General features: G+C 42.2%; 1 protein-coding gene across 4 annotated transcripts in view; it reads right to left on the reverse strand.

Moving 5' to 3' along the window:
* ccdc142 (coiled-coil domain containing 142) overlaps window positions 1-16,472 on the reverse strand; it is a 153,467-nt gene that overhangs the window by 101,054 nt on the left and 35,941 nt on the right. For all 4 annotated transcript variants that reach the window (XM_043709442.1, XM_043709267.1, XM_043709356.1 and 1 more), the window contains one exon: window positions 10,838-12,529. In XM_043709442.1, coding sequence (XP_043565377.1) covers window positions 10,838-12,529 — 1,692 coding nt within the window. The remainder of the gene's footprint in view (window positions 1-10,837; window positions 12,530-16,472) is intronic.

Genomic DNA, 16,472 nt, shown 5'->3' on the forward strand with positions numbered 1-16,472 from the left:
TGGACCTGACGAGGGAGTCATGGAGGGAGTGGTCTTTTCAGAATGCTGATAGGAGAGGTGAGGTAAATATATCCGTGGTGGTGGGGTCCGTTTGGAGGTTGCGGAAATGACGGCGGATGATACGCTGTATATGAAGGTTGGTGAGGTGGTAGGTGAGGACCAGTGGGGTTCTGTCTGGTGGCGGTTGGAGGGGCGGGGCTCAAGGACGGAGGAGCGGGAAGTGGAGGAGATGCGGTGGAGGGCATCGTCGATCACATCTGGGGGGAAATTGCGATCTTTGAAGAAGGTGAAGGGTTGAGCCACGGGGTGGTTGGGTTGGTTGGTCCGGGTGTCCCAGTGAAGTGTTGAGCCACGGGGTGGTTGGGTTGGTTGGTCCGGGTGTCCTAGTGAGGTGTTGAGCCACAGGGTGGTGTCCCAGACCCTCCCACTCCACCAAGGACATGCAAGTCCTTGGACTCCTTCATCGCCAGACCATAGCAACACAACGGTTGGAGGAAGAGCGCCTCATCTTCCACCTAGGAACCCTCCAACCACAAGGGATGAACTCAGATTTCTCCAGTTTCCTCATTTCCCCTCCCCCCACCTTGTCTCAGTCAAATCCCTCGAACTCAGCACCGCCTTCCTAACCTGCAATCTTCTTCCTGACCTCTCTGCCCCCACCCCACTCCGGCCTATCACCCTCACCTTGACCTCCTTCCACATATCACATTTTCAACGCCCCTCCCCCAAGTCCCTCCTCCCTACCTTTTATCCTAACCTGCTGGACACACTTTGCTCATTCCTGAAGAAGGGCTTATGCCCGAAACGTCGATTCTCCTGTTCCTTGGATACTGCCTGACCTGCTGCGCTTTTCCAGCAACACATTTTCAGCTCTGATCTCCAGCATCTGCAGTCTTCACTTTCTCCTATGAAATCCAGTACCAGAATGTTGTAAGATAGAGACCACTGACAGCAGATCATGTCATACATCGTGTCTCTTTGGCCTTTCATAACAGTGGTGATTGTACTCAACTAACCAGTGTTACAAAGCTCAGAACTTAAAGCTTAACCTTTGATGTGATTTCACAAATAAATAGCACTCTCCAAACAATCCAGTGTGTGCTGGGAATTACATTAACAGCCGACTTTAAATATCAGTTGGACTCACAACATAGCTCACTTACATTTACGAGAAACTACATACATTCACAAACAGAAACCTGATCCCTATGAAGAAAGCAACTTGTCTGGAATTGGAATTTTTCTGAATTAAAAAGTATATAGGACAGGAGTTCTGTAGTGCATCCTCCATTGTAACACCTCAACCAATTTACTCCCTTTTCTCATGCAGTATAAAGTGTTTCCTTTGAAAATTGAAATTTTTGCATTCGTCCTGATGAGCTTGATGAAAAGCTTGGACAATGCATCTCGTTTTTTGCCCCCCACCAACACTAAAATGCTGGTTCCTGGTTTGTAGCATGCTATAAAATAATAGCTCCTATGGCACACGTAGATGAAATGAAATTGCTTGTCATTTTCTGCTTAAATAATGCACAGATAGAGCCAACAAATTTTATACATACATTGAAAAGGTCACAAACATTAAAGAATGAAGTGAAAGGAAAAACATCAAGTTTTTAAGAGGGAGTTTAGGAAGATTGGCTGAATGCTTGGATGGAAAGCTGTGCTTTCAAGGAAGAGGGAAAGTGAAGGAGAAGTGATTTGGAATGTCATTTCAGAGACCTCAACATGTGGGCAATTCTACCACTAATGGGTTGGGGAAGTGACCAGTACTTAAACTGGGAGAAAGGATGCAAGAGAAAGAAAGTCTGAACATACTTGAAGAGGTACAGCAGAATGGAGCCATAAACAAAACTGACAATTAATTTGGTTCTACTAAATATCCTTGTCAACATTTATCCCTCAGCTAACAGCACAAGGAAACAGGTCATCTGTTTATGATAATAACAATCTGTTCTTGTAGTTTGTGTGACCTCGCTGTTTGAAAATTGGCTTCCACATTTCCTATAAGAGTGATAACAACATTTTAGAAATATTTTGTTGGCGGCAAAACACTTTGGGATGCTCTGTGGTCATGAAAAGTACTATATAAATTGTAAGTCTTCATTCTGAATTTAAAATTGCAGTTAATATTTCTTAATTATTATGAGTCCTGCTTTAATATAGTTTCCATTTGTTTGCTCGCCGAGCTGGTGGGGGTCGTCATGCAAATGTTTTATCACCATGCTAGGTAACATCATCAGTGAGACTTCTGTGAAGCGCTGTTGTTCTACGCCACTTGATATTTATACGATCCGGTCTGTTAAGGTGAGTCGTGTCATTTCCATTTTTGACCTGCAGTGGTTTGTATATGGGGTCTATTTCTACATGGAGAAAGTGAGGACTGCAGACGCTGGAGATCAGAGTCAAGAGGGTGATGCTGAAAGAGCACGGCAGGTCAGGCAGCATCCGAGGAGCAGGAGAATTGATGTTTAAGGCGTAAGCCCTTCATCCTTCTTGATAAATGGCTTGTGCCCGAAATGTCGATTCTCCTGCTCCTCAGATGCTACCTGACCTGCTGTGCTTTTCCAGTACCACACTCTCATCTATTTCTACATGTTTGTTGATGGCATTCCAGGTTGAAAACCAGGCCTCTATGAATTGCTGTGCATGTCTCTGGTTAGCTTGCCCTAAGACAGTTATGTTGTCCAAGCTAAATTGATGTCTGTGTGCGATGAGATGAGGGAGAATTGGTTATGCCGTTTTGCTGCTAGCTGGTATTCGTGTATCTGGATTGCTAGTTTTCCTTTGGTCTGTCAGATGTAGTCTTCATGGCAGTCATTACATGGGATTTTGTATATTATGTTGATTCTGCATGTTGTGGGTATGGGGTCTTTCATCCTTGTGAGTAGTTGGTGTAGTGTGGCTGTGGGTCGGTGTGCTACCATGATTCCTAGTGATCATTGGAGTCTGTTGTCATTTCTGATATGTTCTTAATACAGCATAGGGTGGCCAGTGAACCAGGGTGTATAGTGTTCTCATCTGTCTGATAGGCATTAACGGATGAAGCTGATGGAGTATCCGTTATTTGTGAAGACCTTGTGTGTGTTCTTCCTCAATTTTGCATAATTCTGGTGCGTTGCAGGGCATTATAGCTCATTTAAATCATGTTCTAACACAGCTCTGTTCGTGGACATTGGGGTGATTGCTATTGTAATGAAAGATTTGGTCTGTATGGATTGCCCTCCTATATACTTTGGTTAGGTATTCACCATTGGTCATTTGTTCCACCATGACATCTAGGAATGGGACTTGTTTGTTGTTCTCTTCTGATGAATTTGATACCAGTTGAAGAGATGGTGTGTTTCCTCTAACTTTGTGCGTTTGATGACGTCAAACGGGTCGTCTACATATTGGATCCATAGCTTTAGTTGGATCAGGGGAAGGGCTGTGCATTCCAATCATTGCATGACTACTTCTGCTAAGAGTCCTGAGATGGGTGATCCCATAGGTGTGCCTAGACTTGTTGATATACTTGGCTGTTAAAGACTAAGTGAGTGATGAGGCACAAGTTGTGTAGTTTCAGCATATTGTCCTTATTGATGGTGTTGAGGTTCAGCATTTCTGGGTCTTCTAGTAGTGTGGTGAGTGTTTCTTTCAGTAGTGTTATTTCAATGGAAGTGAACAGCACTGTAACTTCAAAGAAAACCATAATTTCATCGTCATCGATTTTAATGTTTTTGAGGCTATTGAGGTATTCCGGGCTGAGTGGATGGAGTGGGTTGATCTGTTGACGAGGTTTTTCAATCTCTGTTGTAATTCCTTGGCCAGTTTTTGTGTTGGTGTGCTCCGTCAGGAAACTATGGGTCTGGTTTACGCACCCTGGAGAGTCCATACAAGCAGAAGGAGTTGGAGACTTCCTATTTCATTCTGAGGCAATCTGTCTTAGTTATCTGTCCAGTCTGTTGGAGTTTTATTAGTGTTTCAGTGATTCTGTTTTTTCACTGTGGTATGCAGTCTGTCTCCACCTGTTGGTATGCGTTAGTATCTGCAAGTAGCACCTTTGGTTTTTCAAGGTAGATAAATCCCCAGGACCTGATCAGAAGCTAGAGAAGTGATTGCTAGGCCTCTTGCTGAGATATTTGTATCATCGATAGTCACAGGTGAGGTGCCGGAAGACTGGAGGTTGGCAAACGTGGGGCCACTGTTTAAGAAGGCGGTAAAGACAAGCCAGAGAACTATAGACCATTGAGCCTGACCTCGGTGGTGGGCAAGTTGTTGGAGGGAATCCTGAGGGATAGGATGTACAAGTATTTGGAAAGGCAAAGACTGATTAGGGATAGTCAACATGGCTTTGTGCATGACAAATAATGTCTTACAAACTTGATTGAGTTTTTTGAAGAAGAAACAAAGATGATTGATGAGGACAGAGCAGTAGATGTGATCTATATGGACTTCAGTATGGCGTTTGACAAGGTTCCCCATGAGAGACTGATTAGCAAGATTAGATCTAATGGAATACAGGGAGAACTAGCCATTTAGATACAGAACTGGCTCAAAGGTAGAAGACAGAGGGTGGTGGTGGAGGGTTGTTTTTCAGACAGGAGTAGTGACCAGTGGAGTGCCACAAGGATTGTTGCTGGGCCCTCTACTTTTTGTCATTTACATAAATGATTTGGATGCGAGCATAAGAGATACAGTTAGTAAGTTTGCAGATGACACCAAAATTGCAGGTGTAGTGGACAGCGAAGAGGGTTACCTCAGATTACATCAGGATCTGGACCAAAAGGGCCAATGGGCTGAGAAGTGGCAGATGGAGTTAAATTCAGATAAATGCAAGGTGCTGCATTTTGGAAAAGCAAATCTGAGCAGAACTTAATGGTAAGGTCCTAGGGAGTGTTGCTGAACAAAGAGACCTTGGAGTGCAGGTTCATAGCTGCTTGAAAGTGGAGTTGCAGGTAGATAGGATAGTGAAGGCGGCGTTTGGTATGCTTTCCTTTATTGGTCAGAGTATTCAGTACAGGAGTTGGAAGGTCATGTTGCGGCTGTACAGGATATTGGTTAGGCCGCTGTTGGAATATTGTGTGCAATTCTGGTCTCCTTCCTATCGGAAAGATGTTGTGAAACTTGAAAGGGTTCAGAAAAGGATGTTGCCAGGGTTGGAGGATTTGAGCTGTAGGGAGAGGCTGTTTTCCCTGGAGCGTCAGAGGCTGAGGGGTGACCTTATAGATGTTTACAAAATTATGAGGGGCCAATTGCAACATTTAAGAGGCATTTGGATGGGTATATGAATAGGAAGGGTTTGGAGGGATATGGGCCGAGTGCTGGCAGGTGGGACTAGATTGGTTTGGGATATCTGATCGGCGTGGACGGGTTAGACCGAAGAGTCTGTTTCCATGCTGTACATCTCTATGACTGTATGTCGTCTTGTTTGTTAATTATGACGGTCATATGCCCTTTGTCTGCTGATAGGATTATAATGTTCTCTTTGATGTTAAAATGCTCAAAGTCTGTGAGAAGATTTGTAGCTCGGGTGCTCGTTGTTGTGGTTTTGTTCGCCGGCTGGGAATTTGTGTTGCAGACGTTTTGTCCCCTGTCTAGGTGACATCCTCAGTGCTTGGGAGCCTCCTGTGAAGCGCTTTTTGGATGTTTCCTCCGGCATTTATAGTGATTTGTCTCTGCCGCTTCCGGTTGTCAGTTCTGAGCCGGAAGCGACAGAGACAAACCACTATAAATGCCTGGGGAAACATCACAGAAGCGCTTCACAGGAGGCTCCCAAGCACTGAGGATGTCACCTAGAAACGTCTGCAACACAAATACCCAGCTCGGCGAACAGAACCACAACAATGTTAAAATGCTGTTCACTTCCATTCAGAAGTCTAATAACAGCCATACTTGTACCTGTTGGTATGTGTTTAAACTTTTGAATCTTCTGCCTGATGGAAAGGGTTGGATCCTATGCAGACCAGCTGGCGGGAGTGTTTGCAGACATTTTTATCCTCTCCTTACAATGATCTGAAGTCCCCACCTGCTTCAAGAACACGACAATCATCCTGGTACCAAAGAAAGCTTGTACAATGTGTCTCAACGACTACCTCACAGTGGCTCTGACCTCCATAATTATGAAGTGCTTCAAAAGACTAGTCATGGCTCACATCAACTCTAGCCTCCCAGCCTGCCCTGATCCCTTGCAATTTGCTTATTGGTGCAACAGGTCCATGGCAGATGTCATCTCACTGGACCAAGACTCATCACTGGAATATCTGCGACTACAGCTCTGCCTTCAACACTATAACTCCAACCAAATAAATCTCCAAACTCAGAGACATACATCTCTACTCTGCCCTCTATGACTGGATCCTCGACTTCCTGACCCAAAAACAGAGGGAAGGTACCTATCAGCACCTCCTGCATGACAATCGCCAATACTGGCGTCCTGCAGGGATATGCACTCAACTCCCTACAGTACTCCCTGTATATTCATGAATGTGTGGCCAAATTTCATCAGAACTCCACTTACAAGTTTGCTGACGACTCCACAATTGTAGGCTGGATATTAAACAATATTGAGATGGAATACAGAAAAAATACTTAGTGGCATGGTGCACAGATAACAATCTCTTTCCCAATATCAACAAACTAAAGAGCTGATCACCGACTTTAGGAAATAAGGAGGAGGTCGCATCCCTATCTACATCAATGGAGCTGAGGTGGAGATGGTCGAGAATGTTAAGTTTCTCGAAGTGACAATGACCAACGATCTGTACTGGACCACCCACATTGATATGACTGTCAAGAAGGCACAACAACGTGTCTTCTTCCTCAGGAGGCAAAGGGAGTTCAGCATGTCCATAAGAAGCTTATCAACTTTTACAGATGCGCCAAGAAAGCATTCTACTATATAAATCATGGCTTGGTACATCAACTGCTCTGCTCAGGACTGTAAGAAACTACAGAAAGTTGTGAAAGCAGCCCAGACCATCACACAAGCCAACCTTCCATCCATCTATGCTTCTGGGGAAAGGCAGCCAATATCAAAGACCCCTCCCGCCATGGTTATACTCTCTTCCTACCCCTTCCATCATGCAGAAGATTCAAAAGATTAAACACATGTACCAACAGGTTGAAGAATAGCTGTTATTAGACTTTTGAATAGATCTCTCAAACTTTAAATCTAATGTTGAACTTGCTTTTTGTACACCTTTTTTGCAGCCATAACTTTGTATTCCTCACTCTGTTCAATTACCTTATGATCTTTGTATGTTATATCTAAGGTACTGCACGTAAAATGAAACTTTTCACTGTGCTTAGCTATGTGACCAATAATAAATCAATAGAACAGTCACTCTCACTCACCTCTTGAATTTAGCCAGGAGAAAGTGAGGACTGCAGATGCATAAGCTCTTCATCAGGACTTATGCTCGAAACATCGACTCTCCTGCTCCTCGGATGCTGCTTGACCAGTTTGTATTTTTCCAGCACCACACTCTTGAATTTAGTCCTTTGGTCCTTGATTGGACCAAAGTATAATGAGGTTAGGAGCTAAGCAGCCATTCTAAAATGCAGAATGAGCATCAGTGAGGTTAATCCTTTGAAAGTGCTATTTGGTAGCAATGTTGATGACTGTTCCATCACTTTGCTGATGATCAAGAATTTTACTGATAGGTCAGTAATTGGTCAAGTTGGATTTGTTTTTTTTGTGCACAGGACATAGCTGGGCATTCCACACTGATGCCAGTAGTTTGAGTATCATAGAATCATACAGTACATTCAGCTCATAAACTACAAGCTACACTGGTCCCGCTTTTAAATAATCTGGCAGGTTTTGGAGCACAAGTCTTCAGTAATATTGCTGCAATGCTGTTGAAACAGTTGGTCTTAACAGAATCCAATGCTTTGAGTGACTTTTTGGCATCACAGAATTGGTAAATTGAATTGGTTAATAACTGGCATCTCAGATGCTCGATATCTGAGAATAAAGCCAAGAATGGTAATCCACTGTGCATTTCTAGCTGAAAATAGAACTAAACATTTCATCCATGTATTTTGAACTGATATGCTGGGCTTCACCACGATTGAGGTTGTGAATATTTCTGGACCATCTACCTCCTATTTGTCATTTAGTTGTTCATTACCATTCATGACTAGATGAGGCAGAATTACAGAACTTAGATTTGTTTCATTGGTATGGAATAATCTAACTTGTTTGACATGCAATTACCCTATTGTATAGCTTCAGAAATTTGACTGCTCATTTTTAGGTATGCCTTGTGCTGCTCCTGGTATGATGTCTTCCACTCTTCAACAAACTGGAGCTGATCTCTCACCTTGATGGCATTGCTGAAATGGAGGATATGCCAAGTCATGAAGTTACAAATTGTGGTCGAATACAATTCTGCTGATGGTTCACAGCACTTCATGCATGTCAAGTTTTGAGTTGCAATATCTATTCAAAATCTGCCCCTTTGGGAATGGTGACAATGCTATACAAAATGATGGATAGTATCCTCAATGTGAAGACAGGACTTAGTCTTGACAAAGACTGTGCATGAGTCACTCCTAGCAATACATTAATGGATCATTTCACTTATGACAGGTCAAGTAGACATTTCCTTCTTTTGGGTTCCCTGACCACCTGCTCAGACCCAGTCTAGCACCTATGTTTATTAGAATTTGACCAGTTGTTATAACTCTACTAAGCCACTCTTGGCAAAGGTCATTAAAGTCTCCAGCCCCGAGTACATTTTGTGCCCTTGTTACCCTCAATGCTTCTTCCAGGTGTTGCTTAAGTACTAATTCATCAACAAAAGGGAGGTATGGTAGATGGTAATCTAGGAGGTCTTCTTGATCATGTTTGATCTGATGACATGCCATGCACTTCATGCAGTCTGCGGTCAATGTTGCAGAGTCCCAAAGCGATTTCTTTCTGACTGCATACCACTGTTCTTGCCGTTTGGGTACGATATACCCAGAGATGTCTGGAGTATGCTGATATTTAATTTTTTAATTATGATGACTGTCCCTATACAACTAGGTAGAGTGCGGTGATAATAGAGCCCCAATATTCTACAAGCCAACATAGATATGCAAGAAAACAGATAAAGCACCAAGATAATCAATCTGCCATGTATATTCATTAACAGGAAAATAATTTTATTTATTATAAATAAACTTATTCTTTAAGAACTAGAAAAAACTGCACTAATTTACTAAAAATTGTGGGCAGCACAGTGGTTAGTACTGCTACCTTCACAGTGCCAGAGACCCGGGTTCAATTCCCGCCTCAAGCAACTGTCTGTGTGGAGTTTGCACATTCTCCCCGTGTCTGCGTGGGTTTCCACCGGGTGCTCCGGATTCCTCCGACAGTCCAAAGATGTTCAGGTTAGGTGAATTGGCCATGCTAAATTGCCTGTAGTGTTAAGTGAAGGGGTAAATGTAGGGGAATGGTTCTGGGTGGGTTGCTCTTTGGAGGGTCAGTGTGGACTTGTTGGGCCGAAGGCCTGCTTCCACACTGTAAATAATCTAATCTAATCTAAATGTCTCAAGCACAAAATAGATGGTTTGACACAAATGTTAAACCTTTTCTTCATCTATATTTGTCAAACTATATGTCAGGTCAAAATCCAGGTCACAATGGTAGAGAGACATTTCTCATAATTCTTTGATTATTCAAGTGATGATATTGTCTGTTGAACTTCAAATCAATAACTGATCAGGCAGACCTAGGTCTTTTTTTTTAACTCCTTCTTTAGACTAGACTTGTCTCTAGGCTTTTTTTTGTTTTTTTCACTCTCAAAGAAAAATAATGAGAGCGGTGTCTTGTTTGCAGGCTTCTGGCAACTGAGTGCATTGAACTGAGAGGTCGAAAACAATCTACAGCTGGACCAATCCTGGTGCCACTCTGTTTCAAAGTAGCTACTTCACTGCTTTGAATAATAACAGTTTTGTATAGCTAAAAGGTACACCCTTGCAATCTTCAATAAAAAGAACTCCTGATTCTGGGACAAAATTAACAGTTACTTGGACAAATGTGGATTACGTAAGGAAAGCCTGCACAGATTTGTTAAGGTAACAGAGAAGACAAGGTGAAAGGAGGATCAAGACAGCCAGAGTAGTTTTGTGAAGATGGGCTAACAACATGAAATCTCAAGCTGACATTGGTAGTATGGGCTTGAATGGCATCTTTTTGTGATGCATGATTATATGTTTCTATGATTCCACAGCTATGGTGGACTATTTGGTGTACTGAGCCACTTTGCTATGTCACGATAAAGTAAACAAAAGGAATAATGTAATTCAGGAGGATAAAACTGATTAAAAACCACAAACACTTTGAAGATATATTACAGATATATTGTCGAGTGAGGACCACAGATCTCCTGGAAATTTTAGGCAATGCAAGGGAATACTACATATGCAGCACTATACCAGGCAGAAATGGAAACTCTGAAACTCCTTTCAGTTGAGATAAAAAAATCCCATGACAATATCAACTCTCCTAAAACAGAGGTGCTATTCTTGTGTACTAGCAAATATTTTTCCTTCAATCATCATCTCAAAATAAAAAGTCAGAACATCTGATGAGTTGCTTGTGGGACTCCCTTGCGAATAGTGCTATGGTGTACCTACACCGAATGATCTGCAGTAGTTTAAGAACATGGTGGTGAGCTGCCTTAAGGGTAACTAGGATGGACAATAAATGCTGGCACAGACAGTACAGCCCATATCCCAGGAACTAATTTTAAAAAGTATCTGACCACATGTTAGCTGTTGTTACTCACATTAAAGCAATGAAAATACTTCTGAATTACTTCACAGGCTTTTGTTCTAATTTTCAATATTCTGCAGTCAAGCTTACCTTTATAACATGCTTCATGCAGTATTTGAATAAGTAGTCCAGTAATTTGGGTTTTGCACTGATCCAGCTTTCCAATAGTACGTATGCAGGCTTCAGAAGTCAGCCCTGGTTGAAAATAGAAACTATCACTCAGATGAGTTGCAAAGGCTTTCCACATCATGACCTGGTATTTAGAAAGTAGTACAACTTTTCCTTCGCAATGCGAAGAGTCCTGCCAGTGCACAGACTTTCTCCTGACAGGGGGAACTGAAGGATGTTGACTTGTTTCATCATTTTGCTTGACTTCTAAACCTTGAGGATTATCTTCTGCTGAGAAGTTGGTGTGTTGAAATTGCAGATCTTGAGCTTTAGCTTCCTGTGGTATTTCAGACTTGGGTCTGTTCAGAACGTGTTGCCACAACACATTGGAAGTAGCAAGGCCATCAACAATACGGTTAAGAAGTACCTCATCCTCCAGGCAGAATTCCTGAATGGCACTCTTACAGTTACAAGGCTCTAATTCTTGTTGTTTGTCCTCTCGACACAGGTAAATTCCTTTCTCTTCACTACAAAAAACATGACTATCTGTAAAACTCCGAATAAAAGATACTTTTATACTTTCCCAATTTAGACCTGTGAGGTTATTATTATTCACAGTTGAAAGAAATGTTGTGTTAGTCATGATAACATCATAGAAACACTGGGCTGCTCTTCTTCCTCTTTCATTAGCCAAAATACCCAATACTCTTTCTATTAGGAATGGTTCAACTTTCCAGTTCCAACTCTTGTGACATAACATTACTTTCAATCTTTGAGACTGCAAATCAGTTTCGTTTACATTAATTTCTTCAATTCCATTCTTCAGCTCAAGGTATAACTGATGCAAACTAGAATCTGATACAATGCTGTTGAATATTTCCAGACCACGAAAAAACTCCCAAAGCCATTCTGACAGAAGAACATAAGGATCAGCATTTGCCAAGGTGCAAAGTACTATGGAAATGTATTGCTCCATGAGAAAAAGAGCATACATACCCAAGAGTGTCAAAGCCTGCTTCATATGGTTAAAGGTTTCCTTCATATGTATCAGCTGATAACTTAACCAAGGATCATTCTTAATTTTTTCACGAAGACAATTCCAGTGGCTTGTATGGTATCTCAGTTCTTCACAAAGACGTCCAAGTCTCTTAACAGATATGCCACTTGAATGGTCCTTGCCCACACTTACGTTTTTGGACGTTTCTTGCTGTTGAGTCAGCAATTCTGTCAGTTTTCTTACAAATTTAGATGCGCTACTTATACTTATGGCATATTCTTTGTTAAGAAGAATGCAAGATCTACGTTCCAACTGTATCTGAAGCTTTGCATAATTGTTTGCTAAGCTCGATATAGTCCGATGATAATGAAAATCAGTGGTGCCCAGAATATCCGATGGCAATGTTTTTACATGGCCATGAAATAAACCACCTTTGAGACTCCGTTGCAGCTGGCAATATTTACCCAAGTCAAAGGCAATCCTCTCCGCCTCAGCCAGTTTCCCTGAAATAAATCTGTTATCCAGATCGGGAGTTAGCAGTGAATCATCACTATCTGTATCTGAACAACTGTCTTCTGCTTGGTGCTTAGCCATTAGCCATGTCCACCCAGGTTGAAAGCGATTCCACAGCAGAGTTTCAGCATGTTGTAGAGATTTTGAAAAACTGTTTGTTGGTCCTAAATGTAAAAATACAGAACATTTCAGACAATGCAAGACAAGTGAGAAACATCTTTTAAATAGACAGCATTAGATAACAATTAATATGCACCCAATTAACTAGCACACTACTTATGTCCTCTGATTTTAAAAGTTTGTTTATATTGTTAAAAGAATTCATTCAGCACTACCACTCGTTGATTTGTCCCGAAAACTATTTAAAAACACATTTGTTCACGTTTATGGTGAAGCCAAGTCAACCAAAATTCCACTCAACTGGAAAATTGTACTTTTCCATCAAAATGAAATAGTTATGCAGGGAAATGTGGAAATTCAACACTTTATCAGAGCTCTAGAAAATAGAAAATATTCAAGGTAAAGGAATAAGGTGCAAAAAGTCCAGAAAAAATTTTACAAAGCCTATCAAAGCAAACAGAGAAGTATTACTATGTATATGGAGATAGTGGTATGGGGAATATGGGATCCAGTTTGTTTGAGAGATAGATTTTGATTCCAAAAGGATAGAGAAACTTTACCCCAATCATACCCATCCCTGCCATTCAATATTGGCCATGGGGTCTTTGACTTCTATTGTGTGTGTGTGTGTTGGGGGGGGGGGGGTTACAGAAGAGATCTGAAGAATCTTGATGAATTTCGACACTAGATCTTGTAGATCATGATCAACTGGTTGATTGCAGTGTCTGACAGTTGATCTTACGACCCACCCATTGTGCCCTCACTGTGTGCATGTCAATCACATGACTTCCAATTCTGAAGGCATGCTCTGACATCCTTTATCAACTTGTTGCATTATTTCCATTTAGCCCAGATAGACCATTATTTCAAGATAAAGTTAATTTTGTGGTAGCAATATAACCAAATGAAGAAATATTCTTGGAACCGATGTGTGAAGCCAATGTTATAATCCAGTGCATTCAGACTCTGCAAAAATGTATCTCAGTTACATGCCCCTCTGCCATCTCTCTGTAGACTTGCAATTGGCCATTTAGGATGACAAAAAAAATTACAGGAAATGCTGCTATACCCCACATTCAACATCCAAACAATACATGCAACCAGAGGCCTCAGAAACGAAGTGTGGCCACGGACATGACCTCCTGTGCCTCCACATTTAAAAGCAGCCAGCAACATTCTGGATGCTCCAGAGGTGTGAATCCAAAGGTCTACTTGCAATGTGACCAGCAGCACTGTGGCATCACAAACTACAAGATGAAGCAACAATGAAAAGTGATAAGCCTGATCACCTAAAAATCTGGGGTGGTCTGCTGCCTCAAAGCACCAAGGGACCCAAGTTCAATTCCAGCCTCAGGTGACTGTGTGGAGTTTGCACATTCTCCCTTTTCTGCCAGATGCGCCACTTTCCTTCTACTGTCAAAAGGTGTAGATTATGTGTCACAGATGTGCTAAATTGCCCTGTAGTGTCTAGGGATATGTAAGCTAGATAGATTGGTCATGGTAAATGTGGGTTACAGGGATAAGGTAGGGGTGTGTGGCTGGGTGCAATGCTCTGCGGAAGAAATGGGCTGAAAGGCCTGAATTTTCTGTGCGGATTCTATGAAACCAAATATGTCCCTCTTCTATGCATAACGAGAAAGTGAATCTCTGTTTACAACTGTAAAATGCACAACAGCATGCCTGAACGTCATCAAAGTATGCCAAAAAGTATAAAGGAGAACTTGGTAAACATCATGCAACAAGGCACAGTAAATTTAATGATTTCTCTAGATCAGCATGCTTCAGACAAAAAAAGTTGAAAAGTTATAGGCTATTTGGAAAGCTCAACAATAATTATTTTCCTAAAGCAACAGGAGGTGGTAAGGTCTGCACTGAAGCATCATTTCATGTTTACATCTGCTGGTAAAACAACAGCAGGGTGGCTCAATGGTAAGCACTGCTGCCTCTCAGTGCCAGGATCCTGGGTACAATCCCAACCTCTAGCGACTGTCTGTATGGAATTTGCACACTCTCCATGTTAGTGAGTTTTGAGAAGATTTGTAGCTCAGGTTGAGGTTCTGGACATAGGTTTGCTCACTGAGCTGAAAGTTTCATTTTCAAACATTTCGTCACCCTAGGTAACATCATCAGTGAGCCTCCAGATGAAGTACTAGTGGCATGGCCTGCTTTCTATTTATGTGTTTAGGTTTCCTTCATTAGCTATTGGTTTTGAATACACTTTACAGGAGGTTTTCTTCTGCTGTGCATAGTTCCTCTGTGCTGCAATGTGTGAAACATTGAAATAATGTTCTAATGCAGCTTCATTTGTGGTTGTTGGGATGATTGCATCTGTAGTTCAATATTTGGTCCATATGTGTTATATCTACTGGAAAATAACAGATACAGACGAAATACTGAACTACAGAAGCAATTACCCCAACACCCACAAAGAACAGGTGCCCAATGAACACAGTCCTCCGATTTCTCAGCAACAAGCCCCAACAAGCACACAAAACACTTCCCAGGAGAGAGTGGCTGGGGTTTCTGGATATGACTGCCAGACTACTTAGACCTTTTGGCATCAATGTAGCCCACAAACCCACCAACACACTAAACTAGCTAATGAACTTGAAATACCCTATATAGACAACAAGCAAAATTAATGTCATTTACAAAATATCTTGCAAGAACTATAACAAACACTACATTGGACAAACAGCCAGAAAATTAGCCACCACGATACATGAACATCAACTAGCCACAAAAAGACATGACCCTCTCTCACTAATATCCTAGATGAGGAAGGACACCACTTCAACTCGGACAACACATCCATTCTAGGACAAGCCAAACAGAGACACACACGAGAATTCCGAGAAGCATGGCACTGCAACCGGAACCCTATCAAGGAACACATTGACTTGGATCCCATTTACCACCTTCTGAGAAACAGAATTTGAAATGGCATTACCACAGGAAATGACATCATCAACCCAAGGAAATCTAAACACAGAAAGTGGGCCATCCCACCAGTACTTCATCCGGAGACTCACTGATGATGTTACCTAATATGGTGACGAAACATCTGAAAGCGAACCTTCCAGCTCAGCGAGCAAACTAACATCCATATTTTCCATGTGTCTGCGTGGGTTTCCTCCCACAGTGCAAAATATACTTTATTTTTATTTCAAAATATACTTTATTCATAGAAATAAATCTTTGAAACCTGTACAATTGGTCATGGTGTTCATATATATACACATTGCATGTCTTAACATTAAAGAGAACAGATTGAATTAATCAAATTTACGGTTATCGTATTTACAGTTCCATTTATTAGCCATCCAGTCTTTTAGTATTTAGCTGTGGCTTCAGCGGAACCCACCTACTGAGTGGGCCCCCTGTTATACAAAATCAAAGGAACCTTCTTTAACCCCCAGTTTATGGGGTTACCATTGTCCATTTGACTGTCCTGTCTCTGGGGTAGCTGTCTGCATCCCCATGGTGAGCACGAACTGCTGGACCCTCGCTGGGCTGAGGTAGCTATCCAGCTCCTCACTGGGGTCATTTACCCGCTCTCGTGTCTTTGAGCCAAGGCAAGGGTCCGCACCATCCAGTTCTGTGTCTGACAATGGGACTGTCAGAGGATCACAGCTCTCAGTTACCTGTAGTTGTGGGACAGTGGGTACCCCCTGGTTCTCACTGAGTGGAGGGTGGACTTCGGGGGGTCCGTTGTTTCCTGGTTGGGAGGAAATGCCCTCCGCAGTATCTACGGCGCTCTGTCTCTTCTCCTGGTGGTGATGACATTCTTTGCGCCCGTCTTCACCATCTGAAGAGCTGGCCATCCCTCCCTCGTGCAGCTGTCTTTTCCCCTTTTGCTGGGAGGCTTTGGGGGCCTGGCCGGATTTTCTCTTCCTGTTTTTAACAGGTATCCACTCCTCTGCCTGCTCGATTACCTCCTCCTCCATTGCTTCCATCTGCCCAGCTAGAGCTAGGATCAGCTGCTGT

The sequence above is a fragment of the Chiloscyllium plagiosum genome, chromosome 1 (genome assembly GCF_004010195.1).
Source record: "Chiloscyllium plagiosum isolate BGI_BamShark_2017 chromosome 1, ASM401019v2, whole genome shotgun sequence".
In the NCBI taxonomy this organism is placed as follows: Eukaryota; Metazoa; Chordata; class Chondrichthyes; order Orectolobiformes; family Hemiscylliidae; genus Chiloscyllium; species Chiloscyllium plagiosum.